The following is a 20,435-nucleotide window of genomic DNA, read 5'->3' on the forward strand; positions in this document are numbered from 1 at the left end:
TCTGCTTCAGTGACAGAAGGAAGATGACGGTCCCCCACACCTGCAATGATCCAAAGCGCCGAAGAGGAGTCCTCTCTCCCTCGGCTCTGTGCACAGTCTCTGGCAGCCCTCAAACTCGCCAGACTCGCCCCTTCTCCGAACGTTCACATCTGCCTTCTGCTCAGAATGCTCTTCCCAGACCTTTACATGGTTTCGTCCATCACCTCGTTTAAACTCTGAAGAATGCCAGCTTTTCAGAGCTCTTCCCTGATTTCCCATCTAAAAGCGCCCGCCCCATATGCCCACACAGGTCTCCCGCCCCTTCCTGTTTGATTTTCCTTCACAGCACTTATTACTACCTGAAGTTATATTTATATAACTTGTTTGTAACATTCAGGAGGACAGAGACTTTTGTCTGTCTTGCTCATCACCATTGCTAGCACATGGCAGATACAAAGAAGTATCTGTAAGTAACGGTTGGATAAATAAATGAGAAAAGCACAGATCATTACACGTTGGTTTGAAACTATTATATATAACCAGTTAAGTGGTTAAGGACAATTTTCTCATTCTAATTATTCCAGTTCATACTGCCCTCCTTTTCCTGAACTGGAATAGTTTTAACCATTCAGGGATCATATAATTTCGTATTTAATTGCTGTCTAATTTATTTAACCAAAAGATTTACTGAGTGCCTACTATGTGCAAGGCATTGTGTGGGACACACAAAAGTACATGAAAAATCAATGTGATTTGATCCTGAAGAAGTGTGCAATTAATTTGAGCTTACAGAAATAACACAGAAGAGACCTTTGGCCTTCACTCATACAGCCCCATGGTTTTGACTATTCATGAACTACCCAACAGGTCCTAAACATGTCGCAATGCATAGTACTACTGAAGCATGAACTTGCATCACTTTCCCTGCGAGGCAGGAGCAGGTGAGTCACTTAGCTCTTGAGCGTAGCCACAAACAATGCAAACCTTTCTCAAGAGAGAGAGACAACCTAGGCGAAAAGTGAAAAGGCGTTTCATTTGCAGTGAAAGAAATGTGCATTTATTATGTGTGCATGTACACAAACACACACACACACACATACTGTGTGTGTGTAAGTCAAGGTGAGCTCAGCACGTTGAGAAGGGTGCTCCCTTATGTGGTATGATGCTAAAAGTGGCAGGGGCATCAGGCAACCCCTTTGGTGGTGCCCTTCCTGTCAAGGTGAGGAGGCTCTGAGTGAGGTCATTGGTAGAACAAGAGTTCAGCACAAACCAAACTGCTCTGAAAGAAAACGTTTTTCTCACCTGACTCATCTAAGAAGAAGAGGCCAACTCAGAAGGCAAAGATGGCCAAGGACGAAAGATTCTTCTCTGCGGCTGTGTGGCAGGTTTTAGGATCCAGTGTGACTTAGTTCACCAGTTTGCCAACCTGAGGGCATTGAAGGCTAGGGCTAAGAAGTTCTTGCCTGTATGACGACAGAGCAATAAAGGCTGGCATGACATAGCTTATTTCGGTTTTTTATTTATATCAATTTAACATAAATTAACAGTTTTATGGATTTAGTCCTTGTTTTACAATCACTTCAGGTCTGAAGCGGCCTCATGGGCTTTTCAGTTACACTTTAATGCAAGAAATAGTTATAATTGCACTTGTGTATTTGAGGATTTATCAAAGTCAAGGGTCTGCCAAATACACACACGAATGAGAGGAATACAAATACTAAGGCAGAAAACGAAAAGTATTAAATTGAGTATCAGTAGGTTCAAGGAAAGGATAGGTCATTTGGTTGGAGGACGACAACAAAGGAACCCTCAATACCCTGAACAATTGACAGGAAGGGTGAGGCCACCCCTTCCCCACTAAAGGGTCACTCCAATTAACGGCCCTCACTGAGCCTGTATGGTACTCAGTGGTCTGAAAGATATACCCCCTGTTTTCTAAAAAAACGTTAAGAGCTCAAAAAAGAAGAAAATACTACAAACTTGACAAATTTTTCTGCACTGGGCACCAAATAGCCATAAAGAAATAAGCAATATTTACAGTCCTTTGGACAATGGTAACAAACAGAAACAAGCTCAGATTCTCATTTCATCTTTAATGAATAGCGCCGTGCTGGTATTTTCAGGTAAACACTGTTGAGTTACCTGCTGGGAAAAATCCACACACTTAAAACCAAAGACCAGCTGCCACTCTTCACTTACAGAGCTGGCCTCACCACAACCCCACCTACCCTACGTCTTTGCAATCATGCCCTCTGGGTAAGAATCTGCTTTAATCTGAAAACACTCAGTGCAGATGGAGTTCTGGTCCTCTTGGGATTGCTTCCTTCAGGAGAGATACCAGGGTTATCAGGGTTAACCCGCACTCACAGCCTCCCCTCGGAGACCATATGATAAGCTTCATTCATAACCAAAGTTCCAAGAACCTCCCAGAAAAGACACATGGCCTGTTTAATGCCACAGCGCTCAATGGTTTACACCCTCGGTCCTTATAAAAAAGAACAGGACCCAAACTTGATGGGCAATCCTCCCACGCCCTGCTGACGTCACCCCAGGACTGTTCAAGTGGCAAATGCCAGTCCCTAGGAGGCTGCCTTCTCACACCTTAACCTCTATCCCCCGGACAGTCTCTACTTCAGTAAAAACGAGTAGTGAGAGATACCACACACAGCAGGTAATGTTTCCCAAATGAAAATAAGAGTCCAACGTCCCATACAGAGAAAACAAACAAACATCAGACTAAACCAGCAGAAGATGCTTTACCAGAGCAGAACAGTTCATATGTATCAAGGGTCAGGTACGGAATAAGTATAATCAATGAAGGCGCGACCTTTGCTTACTTTTGTATGTTAAGAGGCCAAGGCTTACAAAATCAACACAGTGAGAGGGACATCTCAAATCCTTTTTAGAATGAGGCCAAAGAGAAATGCTAAATAAAGGAATAAATGCATTATTAGAGATTCCACAGTATCTAGGATTTTTTAAATTGCAAGAAAATTCTATTTCATATTTAACAGCAGATACTAAAAATGGACCTATAAAAACCGGCAAGATGAAAAAGACAAACTGAGATGCCACTCCTGATACAGATGATTCAATAAATAAATTCTTAATATGTATGCAATTATCTTAAGGAGAAAGAAAATGTGAATAAAATCAAAGTCAGTCTAGATTCAAATAGGCAATGTGCAATTACTATTAATTCAGAAACTGATTACCGAGGGAAAAAGCTCTCCAGGTCCATTCTTTGTTCTTACTGTTTGTTTCTATGGCTGTTTTACAATGCCTTAGATTCTCTACCCAGAAAATAAAGATGGGTATAGATTATATTTTTGGAATTATCTTTGCTAGTTATGTTCCCCTTTAATACAAATAATTTCATAAATGAGATAGCCTTAGGCTTGATATAGGATAATATTTTTGCTTAGCCTTTGACCTTAACTTCTAGAATTCTCACATTTTAGTGGCTTTGGAAAAACAACTTATAAAATTTCAAAGTCAAAGGTTAGAAGGTCGTGTTCATGTAACAGGAAAGACTTCCATTCTTATAAATAAAACCCAGGAGGGCTTCTCACAGAGTTCACGGCTCCAGGCACCGAGCTGGTCTTCCTCTCTCCAGCCCCTCACCCATTCTTATCCATCTTACATGACTGCTTAGAATAGTCATCCTCAAATATCATTTTGACCATTCCATGTACCTACTCAAAAACCTACAACGGTGAATTTCTGCATTCAAATAAATGCCTCCTGAATTTCTCAACAAAGAGCTTCAACATCTACAAAGCACAGGAGATGCCCTCAGCTGAACAACCAAATCAGCCAGGGCGAAGACGGATCATTGCTCCAGTGTGTGTTTCTTCCTTCCCCTGAACACTTAAACTTTCAGCTGGAAAACAGCTACTTAGAGATTTTCCCAGCCTCCCTTGCAGCTGGGTATGCCACATGATTAAATTCTGGCTAATACAATGTAGGCAGAAGCGTCAGGAGTACCTTCCAGAAATCTTCCCTTAGAGTGGTGCACCCTCATTGCCCTTTCTCCTCATCCCCTCCTTCATCCTCCTGTCTGGAAAGGGAATGCTGCCTTCGAACATGAAGGTAGGGGCCGGACACTCGGGATGGCTGAGAAGTGAGCTGGAAGCACGGCCTCAGAGGGCTTAAGGGAACACAGCTGGCACACTAGCCCTGGACTGGAAACTCATTTCTTTATGACAGATGAATAAACTTCTATCTTGTTTAAGCACAGTTATTTGGGGCTCTTCTACGCTTAATTCTAATTACGACATCAATCATTTTGTCAAGAAGTACCACGTGCCAGGTACAACACTAAAGTCCAGAAGCACATAAAAGATGCAAACAAACATAGTTCCCAGGGTCAAGAGACTTAAAATCAAATTAGGACAATGGTCTTCACAGACATTAAACAATTAGAGAAATACCAAGGGTCCATCTTAATTGTTGACTGAACAAAGTAGAAGTCTAGAAGGATGGGAGGGAGACTTTAAAAAATAATTGAGGCTTCTTCAGGAGAGTCAGAATTTGGACAGAGAGTAGATGTTTAGGCTTACTGGCTGAAATGTGCATGGCATGCTTGCGGTCAGTGAAGAGATAAGTTTGAATGAAGCAAAATACATAACGCTGCGTGGTGGCTCATTTTATGCATCAACTTGACTGTGCCCAGGAATGCCCAGAATAAATATTATTTCTGGATGTGTCTGGGAGGGTGTTTCCAGATGAGATGAGCATTGGAATCGGTGGACTCAGTAAAGGAGACTGCCTTCTCTAATGTGGGTGGGCATCATCCAATCCATCGAGGGCTTGAACAGAACAAAAGTCAGAGGCAGGAGGAATTTGCCCCTTTTTCTTGCCTCACTGATTGGGCTGGGGCATCTCATCTCCTCCTGCTCCAAGCCTGGGGTCTACACCCTTGGCTCCCCTGGTTCTGAGGCCTGCAGACGTGGGCTGAACTGCATCACCAGCCCGCCTGGTCTCCAGCTCACAGATGGCAGATGTTGGGACTTCTGGGTCTTCCTCATGATAAATCTCTTCCTATACATCCATCCATCCATATATATATATGTATATATGGATGGATGTACATATGTATGTGTGTCTGTGTGTGTGTACCTCCTGTTGGTTCTCTCTCCTGGAGAACCCTGACGAACACAGGCTAGATGGTTAGAATGGACCAAATTACATCAGGCCTTGAGAGCCAGTGTGCAGTGGAAGACAGGAAGGAGCACTGTGAGCTCCCGACAAGCAGAGTGATGGGATGAAAGGCTGGGCCTCTCCAGCCCCTCGCCTCCCCTCTACCCGTCACAGGCTCCAGCCTTCCTCATCAACCACTCTCTAGAGGCTTCCTGAAAGTGCTACTGGCCTCATCCTCATCTATGAGCCCAACATCAAAAGCATAAAACTGAAGTGGAGATCTCGGCTCAAAAGGGTAGGCTGAAGGTTAAAATCGTAGAAGTTCAGAGGTTAAAAGAACCTTCAGAGCCCCAAATCCTTAAATTCACAGATAAAGAAACTGGGACCCAGAGAAATTAAGCCCAAGGTGACACTGACAGTTCATGGAGGAGCAGGACCAGCACCCTGGTGTCTGACTTATAGTTCAGCCTCCCCACTTTTTTTTTAAACATGTAAATTAAATGACCATTTTTATGTTTCTGAACAAAGTGACTTTAGATAAGACGCCTTAGAAATAAGGTTTCTTCGTAAATTTTCCTTTTGGGAATTTGGGGGCAAATCTCTCTCACTTCATCTAGACTTCGAGAAATTTTGTCATTTGCCCTGCCTTCCTGGGCCTTTCCAACTAAGAAAGATTCAGAGGACACACACACACACTCTTCTATCTCAGGGCTCTAGCTGGCTACAAGGTTGTCCCTATAACAAACCCAGAAAGGTATGAAGAACTAGACTACAGCATCATAATACATGTCAGGTCAAAGTCATTCCCTCCAAGGGCTTGCTTAACCAGGCCAAAACAAACATCAAAAAAATGCCTTTGCACTTAAATGTAATGTTATGTGGACCCAAAGTCCACCAGGTCTGGAGTCTTAAATAGTATCTTTCAATCCAAACACTTAACACTGCCAAAAAAAAAAGGTGGAGTAAACAGATTGTCTGTAAACAATGACTAGGCAAAAAAAAAAAAAAAAAAATTTATTTAAAGAGGGTATCTTTGGGGCTGGCCCAGTGGCAGAGTGGTTAAGTTCATGCCCTCCACTTCAGCAGCCCAGGATTCATGGGTTCAGATCCCAGGCACAGACCCTCACACCACTCAGCAAGCCATGCTGTGGTGGCATCTCATATACAAAATAGAGGAAAACTGACACAGATGTTAGCCCTGGGCCGATCTTTCTCACCAAAAAAAAGGGGGGAGTATCTTCAATGGTTAACCCAAAATGAAAACAATTCAAATGAGTTTGGAGAGTGAACAATTTATATAAGACTTAGGGGAAAAAAAAAAAAAGACAGTCTGACCAAATGTTTTCTAACATTTCTACACACTGTTTTTCCGAGAAGGCAGAGGGTGATAGCCTGGAGACTGGCAGGGTTCAGCAGACTTCGTTCTGCTCCGCCTCCATCATCCACTCCGTGAAGGAGCTGGCACCCACATCTGCACTGCCAAGGGGCAGTATGTGCACCCTCATGGAATCCTCAAAGCTCAGGGACCAGGGGCTCACGGGCATCACCTGAATTACTTCTCCCTTTCACTCTGAAGATCACAGATGAAACTTGAACCAGGCCTGTCTGTGCATTCAGCCAGCTGGCTTCTGAGACCCATCTGCTCACTCAGACATACACCAAGTGCCATGCCAAGCTGGGCTGTTACCAGGGTGGGTGAACCATGGCCCCCACACCCAGGGACTTACAGTCTCATGAACAAACGGACATGTAGACAAATAATAGCTAAACATGGTCAGCACCAGATACAGGAGCCACGGCACAACATTTGAAGGGATCAACTCTCCAAGAGCCGGGGGCCAAGAAGGGGTCACCAAGGAGGGAAGGCTCCAACTCCACTGTGAGAGGCCCAGCAGCTGTTCACCCAGAGAGCAAGCGGGGACATTCTAAGCAAAGGAAACGGACATGACGAAGCCAAGTGGCAGAAACACAATGGCTCCTCGGAGGAACTGGAGGTTCTGAAAATAACCGGATTTCAGGCGTATAAAAATGCATTGTTGGGCAGTTTTTTCACTTGTTTTTGTTATTGGGTTGGGGGGAGCAATTAGAAAGGAGAACGAAGTATATAGCACCTCCCACCTACTTTTATAAACGACCCTCTCCCATGTCATTTATCAAAATGTGAAATTAGACCCCTCAGTAATCACATATTTGGCCCAAGGCCACTGCCAGCCCCTTCGCCTTTGTGATGCCTCCCTGATCCCTTCAGGGGCTCTAACGTCTACCTCCTTGCACTCCTCGGGTTACTGCATTATCCTCTAGAAGTACTCTAGAAGCTACAGTTTGTCCTCCAGTTGGCAAAGCTTCTCCGTCCAGGCAGCACGGTGTTATGGAAACAGCACAGGCTTGGAGGTGGAGGAACATGAATTCAGGGTCCAGCTCTGCCACGTCTTAGTGGGTGACCCAGGCAGGTGCTGGATCTCTCTGAGCTTCCATCTCCCCATCATTAAATACCTCCCCCATCTTACACTGCAGAGAAGAGGACATGGTATAATTAGTGGAAGGCCTGGCATACGATAGTCGTTCAAGCAATAGGAACTTAGTTCCCGCTCCTCCCCACCCCCATGTGATATTGCCACAAAGAAGCTTGTACAGACATGGCACAGCTCCTGGCCCTTTAAATTGCTGCAGGCCAAGTCCAGCACCAAATCTCAAGGGACCCTCTTCTTTCCACCCACCCTTTACCTTCAAGTGATTTCTATGGATTTTATCAACTAGCCTGATTCTACTAAGCCACAGAAGCAAAAGACAAGAGTTAACAGAAACAAGATACCGTAAGGACAAGTATTTTCTACACGAGATAACTCTTCGAGGTCACTGGGATGAAGACAGATAGGTGACGCAGCCGTGGGCTGTAGAGTTCCTGCAGAATGCTGTTAGGATACTCTCTCCTCGAAAAAAGAGAAACAAAATCCTTCTTGGTTATTTCTAGAGTTGAAATAGTAAATGTTTGGCCTAAAATGTACCACGAATCAAAGGTAATTCCACATTTGGTCAGGATGCTCTGACCAATACTTTTAATTCTTCCATTCCTAAACTCGTCTCACTAGGAAAAATAAAGCAAGTGAGTTAACTGGAGACACAACTACTCCTCTGATGTCTGAAGGGAATGTAAGCCCTGACTGTGAGGTAATGACCTTGGGGTAGAGGGAAGAGGCAGGGTCAGGCCCACTTCTGAGGCACCAGGGCAGGGGATGCTGTGGAAGTGAGGCCAGGCGACGCGCTGGAACAGCGCACTGCTTGCCTTGCAACCAAACTCAACCCAATTTCCTCAGAAGAATAAACCAAGCCACCAAAATTGAAGGCCCACTGGCAGATGTGTTATGATCTACGAGGGGCTGTACTCTGTCTATCTATGACCCATCCTGAGTCAGAATGGCCAAATGAAGAGATGATGGGAACAGCTGCATTGAGACCGTGGCTGGGCGGTGGGGTGGGGCGGTTGATGGTGGCACCAGTTCTGTCTTTTCTTTTTTTCCCCCTCAATGCCAAATAGCTAGGACTATTTTTCCTTTTACGTCTTGTGTTAAGAATAATAAATTCGGTTGAAACATGCAGCTGGGGGCAAGAGAGAAATGAAACAAGCTGTTAGGAAATTAACCTCGTCCAATAGCCATTCTGTATCAATTTTCTAATATCTTACAATTATCAACTTTTAATTATTCATTCAATCAACCAACTTGAGTCCTCTCCGTGTGCCAGCATTGTTCTAGTCACTGGGATATGTGAATAGGCTTTTACGTGGACACAGTTTTCATTTCCCCGGGACAAACATCCAGGCATGCAACTGCTGAGTCATACGGTAAGTGTCTGATTAACTCCATAAAATGAACAGGTTGATTTCCAGAGTGCACCATTTTGCATTCTCACTGGCAATGCACGACAGATTCAATATTGCCACATCCTCACCAGCATTTGGTGTTACTCGTACTTTTTCTAATAGCTGTTCTAACAGGTATGCAGTGCTATCTCTTTGTGGTTTTAATTTGCATTTCCCTAGTGGCTAATGATGTTGGACATCTTTTCATGTGTTTATTTGCCATCCATGTATCCTTCTGGAAGAAATGTCCATTCAAGTCTTTTGCCCATTTTCTACCTGAACTGCTTGTTTCCTTATTGTTGAGTTTAGGGAATTCTTTATATATCCTGGATATAAGTCCTTCATCATACATGAGATTAGAAAACAGTTTCTCCCAGTTGTGGCTTGACATTTCATTCTCTTAACAGGGTCTCTTAAAGAACAAAAGTTTTCAATTTTTTTTCCCCTCCCCAAAACTCCAGTACACAGTTGTATATTCTAGTTGTAGGTCCTCCTAGTTCTTCTATGTGGGATGCCACCACAGCATGGCTGCTGACAGACGAGTGGTGTGGTTCCGTGCCTGGAGTGCACCGATCTTTAACCACTAGACCATCAGAGCTGGCTCAAAAGTTTTTAATTTTTATAAAGTCTAATTTATCCATTTTTTCTTATTCACATCATGCTTTCATGTCATGTCTAAGAACTCTGCCTAATCTCAAGTCTCCTCAAAAGATTGTACATTTTATATTTAGATCTATGATCTATTTTGGGTTAATTTTTGTATACAGGGTAGAGTTTAGGTCAAGATTTATTTACTTCTGACTATCGATGTCCAACTGTTCCTGAACCATTTGTTAAAAAGGCTATCCTTCCTCCACCAAATTGCTTTTGCATCTTTGTCAAAAACCAGTTGGAAATGTTTGCCTGGGTCTATTTCTAGGTTCTCTACTCTGTTCCACTGATCTACGTATATGTCTGTCTGCCAGGACCACACTTTCTTGATCACCACAGCTATATCCTAAGCATTAAAATTGGGGTGTAATTAGCCACTGAAGGGTATGAACAGGAAAGTGACATGATCTGACTTACATTCTAAAATGTCTCTCTACTGTGCTAAGAGTACACTGTCAGGGGCAAGGGACATCAGACAAGAGGTGACAGTGTTCAGACCAGGGAGACAGCAGAAGAGGTGGGAGAAATTAGTCAGACTCTGACTACATTATAAACGTTGAGTCAAAAGAATGTCCTAGTAGATTCAATGTGGGGAGTGAAAGAAAGAGAATGGTCAAGCATGACCCAAGGGTTTTTAACCTGAGTGACTGGATGGATAGAATTGTCATCAACTGAGATGGGGAAGGACGACGATGGAGCAAGTTTTGCGAGGGAAAATCAGTTCAGTTTTTAATATGTTAGGTTTGAGAAGGCTATTAGACATCTAAGTGGAGATGTGAAGTGGACTGCAGACACAAGAATACAAAGTTTAGGAGATAGGAGACAGGTCTTTTTCACCTGGAGATAAAAATTCAGGAGTTGTCAGTACATTTAAAGTCACGACACTAGACGCGATGGCCAAGGGAAAGTAGAACACCAGGGCTGAGGGCATACCAACATTGAGGTCAGAGAGAAGGGGACAGAAGGATGACCAGTGAGGTAGGAGGAAAACCAGGAGAGAAAGGCCTCCTGGAAACTAGCACAAAAAGTATTTCCCAGAGAGGCGATCATCTGTGTGGCGCTGTGCTGACCAATCAGGCGTGAAAGCTGAGAACTGACAAGTGGCATCGCTGCAGACCTTACCGAGCAGTTTTGGGAAATCAGTGGGGTTCAAGAGAGGATGGAGGATACGAACTGGAGACAGCAGGCTCAACACCCTTCCAGCGGGTTTACGCCACAGGGGAGCAGAAAACGAGGAGTGAGTGGAGGGGAAGAGGAGTCAAGAGAGTGCACACGCCCGAGAGCACGCACATGTGCTACAAACTAAGAGAAACAACAGCATGCTTTAATACTGATGAGAATAATCCAGCGGCGTGCAAGTGAGGAGGGGGCCTGCTGATGCAGAAGAACCAACGGGGAGTGGCTGAAGCAATGTCTGCGTGAGAAAGAGGACCCAGGAGCAGGCAGAAGTGGAGGCACAGCTTTGTGCAGGGCTACACTGGCAAACACAAGAGTCTTTCCCTCACCTTTGACTCGCCCTTTCTTTCCATTACTTCACAGGAGCCTTGCTCAATGGCTTCTCGGTTCCACACTCTGAGGCTCTGTTATAATCTGAGTTGTCATGAGAAGTCCCGCTATTTCCTCAGTGTTCAATCCTTTGGACCAGAATCCCTGGCAAACGTCTATGGACCAAGAAGACATCGCATCTTAATAATACCACTACGTGCCATTTGTGTGAAAAAAGGAAAAGGTAACTAAGACAGTAACAGAGGACGGGTTTGTGTCTGCGTTCCTCCATCGGACTCTCTTCTGCTACCCACGTAAGGAATACCTACTGAGCGCTGACTGTGTGCCAGGGCATGTGGCAGGGGGCACAGCTGATGGACGCGAGCCCACTGTGTCATGGAGGAAGGGAGCTAACACAAGAAAAACAGCAGATTCGGACTGAAGAAAGTGCTGGGAGAGAAGTAACACAGGATGATGTGACGGAAAATTCCCCTTTCTGGGAGAAAGACAACGAGCTGTGACCTGAAGAGGGTGGTAATCAAGGACATGTACACCAAGCACAGGGGGTACCAGTGCAAGGTTTTCAGGCAGAAACAAGTCTGACTTGTTTGAGAAACAGAGGCGAGGCGACTGGGCGTGGAGGGCAGGGGATGGTGTGACCAGCCCAGGTGGGAGAGGGAGGGGACCGGATCAGCAGAGCTTTTTAAACCAGGACAGAGATGGGATTTATTGTAAACACACCCACACTGGGAAGCCATTGAAAGGAACTAAGCGGAGAAACAACAATCTGTTCCCACAAGACGATGTTTTTTGTGTTTCTTCTAGAAATTAGCATTCTTTCGTGTAATAACATACATGGTTCAAACTGAAAACTCGAAGCACTACCAATCAGATGGAACCACTGAAATCCCGAAGACCGCGTCAGGACGTGCTCTGAAGAGACGGACGGTGTAACAACTCCTGCAATCGTGTGACAGATGCAACAAGAAAGGAGGGAAGGACTCTCCCCCAGGGGCTCCCCAGGAGGGGCTATTTACACGAAATGGCGATGCTGGCAGACAAGGAAAGGCAGGGTGTCCTGTGCACCTCTTGCAGCTGAGAGGACAGGACCTGCGGGCGATGAGAGAGGGTGTGGGAAGGGCCAGGAAGGAATTAGGCAAACCCAGAAGGGACTTTATCAGAGCACTGACCTCGCTGGATTTCATTCAGAGCAGTCTCTCCCAGGGAGGCCTTTCCAAAGGCCACTTAACCTCCTCACACAAGCCTAACTCGTCTGTAAACACTCTCTTTCTTAAACTAATCCACACTGATTCTTAAGGCAATGCAGGTGCCAGATGTGTCAGGAACAAACTAAGGCCCTGAAGACTTTCCAGGACTCACTTTACTTAAAAATTTCCCTCTGAGAAACTGGAATGGGCTTTTCCTTCACCTTCTAGAACACAACACAATAAAATGACTCAAGTTAGTTACCGAACCTCCTAAGCCACATTTTTCTTACCTTTCCAAAGGAGAATACCATGACCACCAACCTGAGCGGTCTGTTTTGAGGATTAAAAGCACAAATGCAGGGAGGGTTTTATGCTCAAAAAGCAGTTAGCACACTATCTCGCCGCACAGACTGAATGTCAGTCAATGTTCAGAAGTGACTGCTGTCACTTTTACCATTGGCCCACTGGAGATTTCCACACGCAGAGGGAGTACGAATGATATTTATTTAACACTTGCTGAAGACAGAGAGAGGGGAAAGCAGGCCGGACATATTCTGTGTCCTGGCCAATTTTTGACATGGCTGTGCAAGGCTCAGTGAACAGCTGGTCAACGACAAGCAACAGCAGGCCCTGAGAGAAACAGGTAGAAACTGACACATGCAAAGCCTTCATGACAGAAGAGCAACAGGCTGCCACCCCAGCGAGCCAGGCACAGAAGACCCTGACGGAGCCCAGAAGCAGTTAATGACGCCCTCGCCCTCCTCCTCACGTCCACTCTGCTTCCAGGTGCCCCCAAGCATCAGTACCAGTTCAGTGCCAGTTCTGGACACGATGAACCCACGGGTCGGATTAGAGACACAATCCTACAGCTGTAAGAAAATTACCTCCTGCCATCATCCAGGAGATGTCAGCTCTCAGTAACCAAAGGTCACTTAGCAACAGGCTACACAGGCCAAAGGCTGCTCACCCAGTGTGAACTGAGTTCCACATCTTCAACTCACTCTTTGGTCCCCACGCAGGACTTAGGAAAAGAGACAAGCAGCCAGTTAATAAATACATGTAAGTGGATGTTCCCAAGACAACCCAGTTCAATGGTAATAGGGAAAAAAGGAAATTTATTAAGACGTAGAGAATGGCTTTGAGCCCGGCTATTTTGAATCGCTGTTTAGTCTGCGGCTACCTCAGGCCCCTTTTCTAAGTGCTTTGAAATGGACTAGCACTGACAACTAGGGCTAATTTTAGGATAAATGAGGTATTACTTGCTGCAGCTGCACTTTTAAGAGAATTTATATACTAAAGGGGCTGAGAAACGTCGCCCTGTGTTTCCCCTTCTGACAAAAATACACACCAAATAACTCAGGAGACGAAGTGGGTAGTCACCCCAGTTTCTCAGCTACTAAAGAGAGCCGAGACCTGGGGAAACACTCCCTAGTGTGTGAGCCCTTGTGAGGGGTCACAGCACCAGAATGACTACCATGGGCACTTCGGGATCCACACCAAAAAGTAAAAAGTGTATATATATATAGCCTTTCATCCAACAATCCCACCTGTAAGGATTTACCTAGGACATAATCACAGGTAAGACATTAAACCACAAAATGTGCAAGAAGAGAGGAATGGTTACATATATTATGATATATCTATATAACAAGGAGGCAGCCAGGAAAATTACTATTTACTGAAATGGAATGACGCCTTCCACATATGAGGGGGTCGGGGGCAGATTGTAAAACAGCACGTGTAGTATTTTACCATTTATGTAAAACAAATCCATGCATGAGGGTGGATGCACAGAGAGCTGTGTGGAGAACGTTCATCAAAACGTCCATGGTGGTCAGCTCTGGGCAGTGGAATTCTGGGCAGCTTTGATTTTCCTCTTTGTACTTTTCCACAATGTCCAATTCCTTATAATAATTGTGTATTCTTTTCCCCCAAAAAAATAAAGTTGTATTTTTAAAAGCTCCAGAGATGATAACCCATTATGCATAGAACATCTTTCCTGAAAAACTATACTTCAAGTGAATATTTGTATTTTGAACTGTTTTTGTTCACTGGCCAACATTAAATAAATATTGGACCTACCCAATAACAAAAAATAATTATAACAATTTATAAGAAAACTTTAACCTAATCAAAATATTGACATACTTTTCCAAGTGTTTTCACACACATTATTCTTCAGGATTGTTCAAAAACCTGAAGTAGATGCAGATGATGGAATATTCCCCATTTAAGAACAAAAAAAAAATGATTTAGAGAATTTACTTGACCTGCCGAGGTCACCTCAACAACAGGTCTAGGACTGGATCTACCTTTCCTTATCACCATCCAATGCCTTCCCACGGATGTCTAGTGGGACCAGGGTTATTCAGCCTTCATTATATTAAAAGTACTTATTGGTTAACTTCTGTGGTTTTGGAGGACTTTTAGAATAATAGACACCCGCATTAAGTAGAAAGGAGGGTTATTTATTCCTTGATTTACCCATGCTGGCCTGTATAATCTGTTCCCCCTTCCTTATTTAGAATTTCCATCCACCTTAAAGATAAACAATAAGCAAAAATTAATCTTAAGTGGTTTCTTTTTTGTCTGTTTCGAAACAAAGTAGCCTCATAAGTACTCTTGGAACCTCTTCTCAAAAGTAGCAAAAATTTCCCCAAAAAAAAAAAAATTTGTAGAAATATATAAAAGAGGTCCTGCCCACAGGCTCACATTCCCAGGGTGGCCTTGTGAGATGTGGCTGTGCCACCTGTTTACCCAAGATGCCTGAGCCACCTCTACCATCAAGGATCCCTCTATATTCTCCTACGGATTTCACATTTTCTCAGTTTTATTTACCAAACTACGTATGTTAAATAATAATTAATAATGTTCCCAGTTTACATTCATCCAAGACATATTTCCAACTGCAACTTTTTAATAGTATGAGATTTGGAACATTATCAAACATCCTTGAAAAAAGCAAATGCATTTAGGATTTTAGCCCTAAATATGGCAACCCGTCAAGAGTAAAGATACACGGTCCTCTGTGTTTTTCAGAATTAAGGACACTGAGTCTCAAGTACCCACACTCTCTTCCCAGATCCCCAGGGCAGTCAGGTCTCCCAGGCTCAGAACCACAGGTCTCTGCAAAGTAGGCAGCCATGTTCAAGGAAAATAACAAGAAGTATGTCCCTACAACAAAACTTCCTATAAAGAACACTGCCTAAGACTCTAAAAGTGAAAGTGAGTCAGGAGTTAACAGCTTTGGGAGGCAGAATGCTGTTAAAGAGCATCCAAGACAGATCCAGAGCGTCGGAACCCCGGGATCACAGGAAATGTTCTACAGAAACAGGTTTCCATTCTGATCATGTAAAGCAGCGGGGCAACTCGACACAAAGGCATTCTGATTCATAGCATTTTTCAGGAAGATTATCTATTTCAAGACTTAAACATCTACTGACTTGAACTGAAAGCAAGTTAAGGTAACGGTCATCAATTATGTGATACTTCCTTCTTGCCTTCTACATTTTCCCATTTTACAGCTCTTCTAAAAACTGAATCAATGCTGCTGCCTGAATCACAGAAAGGGAAAAGCAAACCGGGTTTCTTCCTGACCCCAAACATCTACATTTTCATTTCAAATGACTGCACCTCAAAGTTCTATAATCATTAACCCTACTAAAAATATAATCAGATATGATAAGACTCAACTGCCAAAACATAAATTAAAAAACTAGGACTCAGGATTGAAAAACAAAAAAAAAATCTAGCTCAAAATATATAGGCAACAAGGCTCATAATCTTGTAGGTCAGTATCAGATAGTAACTAAACACCTGGTTCTATTTAGCTTGCCATTAATAACAAGCCAGCCTTCCCTCTCAGGTGTCAAACCTCCTCTTGAACAACAAAACAGCTTAATAAGGCTATTATTTCAGGAGACAGAGCTCATTGCACAACTCAGAACCTTCACCTGTGTTGAGTGGAAGGCTATAATTTTTACAACACTCTCCTATTTCAACATCACCTGCCAGATTTACACCTTTACCTAAAATCTCATATTAGCACTCAGCTACACAGGATGCTATAGAAAGAAAGCCACCACCCTACCTGACCCCACACTAGTGTAGGAGTTTGCTTTTACTGCGTACAGACGATACGGCTGCTATCGTGTTACGTGTTTAACCAGCATTATTTTATTATAATAACCCCGTGAAGTAGGCACTATTATCATCCTCCCATTTTACCTTAAATAGGGCATCTGAGGCCTAGCGAGTGTCAGTGGCAGACCAGGACCCCCTTCCACGCATCACAGTATACATTCTCTGCACATGAATGCCGAAGTGCATGTAAATCTATGATATTCTGGAAGAAGCCATAAAAAATCATGCTGTCCATATGGATGGGTGAATTCCTAGTATAAGGAGACCTAGCCCACAGTAACTGAAGGTTCACTTTGGAGACAGGAAGCCCCCTCCCCCCAAAAAAGTACATACTTAGGTAAATTAGGGAAAGTAGACTATTGTTTAGCTGCCATGCAAAGGCTGCATGAATTTCCGGAGCTTTGGCAAGGGAGGAAGAGAGATCTTCAGGGCTCCCTTCTGTTTCAAAAGTAGGGATGAGACAAACAGCGACGTCTAAGACAGTCACGGAAACAGGAGGGACCCGGGAAGAAGGAAAAGCCCTGACGCCCTGGCGGAGCGTCCTGCAGCAGCTCTCTCAACGAGAAAGTCTGTGTTTGTTTAAGTTGCAGGCAGCCGCCTGCAGGGAATCCTGGATGGCCCTGCTCGGGGCGGGAAGCCAAAGACCAGGATACCACGTTAAGCAGAGATGCTCCCGGAAAGTAAAACGGCAAATAGAAAACACGTCCCAAAAGAGAAGGCTGGTCCCGTTGCTGACCAGCTAGAACAAGACATTGGCAAGCCTCCTCCTCACTACATGCTGTCATCCTTCCAGTCGGTCAGTTTCAAAGTGGCAGCCACTTTCCTCTTCTGCCTTAACCGAGCAGGTCTCGTCCTTCAAACTCCTGCCACAGCTGACTTCAGGTTCTACTGACCCAAGTCGACAACCAATGCCTCACACTGCCCTCTGGGTCCACTCCCGACTGCTGAACTAGACTCCAGTTGGACTCACAGCTTTCTGTCTTATTCCTGCTTCCTCTAACGGAAGCTTCTGCAAATAGAAATGATGTCTCTTCCTCTCGAGTTCCAGTCTTCACTACAAGATACTGGATGGACTGATCAAAAGGAAGGGCGTGAACACCAGGGAGCAGAGAGGCCCCAAACTCAAGTCTCAGGTAGGCTGTTCTAGGAGCACTTAACCAAGTGCCAAGTGAGAAAAGTAAAGTATACAGGAGCCACTGTAAACTTTTTATTTCTCATTATAAATAGTAGTTTTTAGTTATCTCGCTATGTTATCAAATATTAATGATGAACTCATTTCATCTCATCTTATGTGAGAGGCATTCTCCCCAAGCTACTTTCAAAGAAAGTATTGAAAACTGAGAATGAAGGAAACTGTCGTCAGCGAATTTACCCACTGAACAGCTTGTTCCCATCTCTTCCAGTTTTACTCAGAACACTGCAATTCCCCCTTTTCTGCCTCATAAGAATGAAATGTAAAAGTACATAGTTTACGGTAAAGTTTAATCATCTTCTCTTCCTTATTATCTCTTTCTGAAAAATTTACCCTTAAAAGTTATGCAAAATACATTTTAGGACAGTGATTCTCGACTAGGAGTGATTTTTTTCCCAAAGGGGACATTGGCAATATCTGGAGACATTTTGGGTTGTCACAACCGGGCGGAAGGGTGCTGCTGACATCTGGTGGGGGGAGGCCAGAGAGGCCTCCTGTAGAACACAATGCATAGGGCAGAACCCACAGAAAAGGAAAAATGCTTCCTAAGAGAATGTGTCCTGTTGTTCCTTTTTTTTTTTTTTTTAAATTGGCACCTGAGCTAACAACTGCTGCCAATCTTTTTTTCTTCTTCTTTCTCTTCTCCCCAAAGCCCTCCAGTACATAGCTGTATATTCTAGTTGTGAGTGCCTCCGGTTGTCCCTATTGTTCTTTTATAAATGCTATTCTTTTTTATAGACACAAATAAAGCACACACTGGAGCTTAAAACTCCAGAATCACACACAGTATAGGAGGGGGGAAGGAACAGCTGCACTCAGATATTTGGTGTCAATTAGACCTGATGTTATGATGCAGGGTTGTTGGTTCAAGAAACTGTAACAGCAAATAAGTTCAGCAGAAGAGACGGATCAGAGCTGACTCCCTACCATAAACCACTCCTAACTAAATCAGAACACTATCTTCTGGCACTCCACCAAATGACAATTTCACAGTAAAGTAGCTTACTAATAAGCATCAACTTCAACTTTTTAAAAAAGTTAAAAAAAAAATTCTCTGCAAAACAAAAGTCCTTGAATGTAAATTGTGACCCAGCTAAGACCAGGCCTCTATTTTCATTTTCCCCTCAAACTATGTAAAGAATTCCCATCACCAAACATTCTCATTTATTGTCCAGTGGATGAAGGAGGGTTAAGTGTTGTATTAAGATTTATGATTCAAACTCCCCCAGAGGGATCAAACACATCCCGAGACAGCAAAGAAAAGCCCCTAGAACTGCAAAAGTTATAACCTAATGCAAAGAATCTCATCAAAGGAATGTTTTCCTTTAAGCAAAGCAAAGTTATTTTGCAACTTCCAAAGCTGTTTAAGGATCCAGACCCACTGGCAGTTTTTACTACTCCATCTATCCGTCTTCTCTCCTACTTCATCTACGCCTCACGCCCCTCGGGGTTGATTTTCAGTCCCAAGAAGGCGGCACCTGCCCTGGTGGCACCGTCGTTATTGGATGGAGTTAACCATCACCGTGCTCCTTCCTTCCAGGCGAACAGCGGGTGGGCGCCCGGTGCCGGGGACAGCGCGTTTGCATCACACCTCAACCTCCGAACTCAGTCCCTTCTGAGAGTGATCCCATAGCTCGGGTGGGTGATCTCCAACCGGCTCCTATTAGGAATCCACTCCCGGAATAACAGAAGAGGGACAACCCCTGTCCCAGAGGGAGACCCGGTCTTTGCAAACTCAGGGATAAAGGAGATCTTTCAAAATCCTTCCGTAGCTGCGCCTTCTCCCAGGAGAGCAGCTCCAGACGCGATTTTGCTTCCCACTAACCGCTAGGGAAAGGTCTGCCACACGTCCCCGCAGGGTCTCCTGAGGCCGCTCCTGGCGTACCGGCACGCTGCGGGCTGCAAAAGTGGCTCACCCGGCCGCTAGGCTGGCCGACGCGCCTCGGGCCGCTCCCAGGTGTGTACACACTGGTGTGCAGACTCCGGGGGCGCACGCGTGGGAGCGCTTTCAGGCAATACATACACATACACACACACACACACACGGGTGCGAAAACTCAGGTGTTCAGACTCAGGGGGGCGCTCCCAGGTGTGCGTGCACAGGTGTGCAGACTCGGGGCGCACACGCCGGTGTGCCGACACAGGCGTGCAGAAGCAGACTTCTCCCAGTTGTGCAAAGACGGGTGCGCACACAGAGGTGTGCAGACTCAGGAGCGTACATACAGTTGTGCAGACCCAGGGAGCGCTCCCAGGTGTGCAGGGCGGGGCGCGCACGCACGTGTGAGCACACTCAGGTGCGCACACAGAGGCGCGCACGTCAACCCCGCCGTGCTGCGAACGACAGGTCAGGGCAAGGGAGCCCCAAAGCCCGGCCGGCGTCGCGCCTCACCAACTCACCTCATCCAAAAATTTGGTCAAATCGTACACCTTGTGATGCAGGATCAGCCAGGTGCTCTTGCTGTGGTTGTGCTTCTTGATCTCTTCCAGAGTGTAGTACTTCACCGCCTTGTCCGACTGCTCGGCCATTTCGCAACGCGGCGAGCCTCAGGCCCTACAGACAGCAGCCGAGCGGGACAGAGCACACAGGGCGTCTCAGCGAACCCGGCCCGGGACATTCCCCGACTTGGGGCCCGGCGCCGGGGGCAGGGCGGCGGGCGCAGGGGAGGCGGGTGGCCGGCGCAGGGCCTCCGATGATTGGCCAGAATTCGTGTCACTCTAGGGGCCCGCCCTCGGCAGACACCCTCCGCCAGCCCCAGCGCGCCCCGCCCAGCGCGCG

General features: G+C 45.1%; 1 protein-coding gene across 1 annotated transcript in view; it reads right to left on the reverse strand.

The window, feature by feature from the left end:
- The window catches only part of CYB5A (cytochrome b5 type A), a 34,320-nt gene extending 14,105 nt beyond the window's left edge, over positions 1 to 20,215 (reverse strand). The window contains exon 1 of the mRNA NM_001159732.1: positions 20,057 to 20,215. Coding sequence (NP_001153204.1) covers positions 20,057 to 20,185 — 129 coding nt within the window. The 5' untranslated portion in view covers positions 20,186 to 20,215. The remainder of the gene's footprint in view (positions 1 to 20,056) is intronic.
- Between the last annotated feature and the right edge of the window lie 220 nt (positions 20,216 to 20,435).

This window comes from Equus caballus, chromosome 8 (assembly GCF_041296265.1).
Source record: "Equus caballus isolate H_3958 breed thoroughbred chromosome 8, TB-T2T, whole genome shotgun sequence".
Classification (NCBI taxonomy): Eukaryota; Metazoa; Chordata; class Mammalia; order Perissodactyla; family Equidae; genus Equus; species Equus caballus.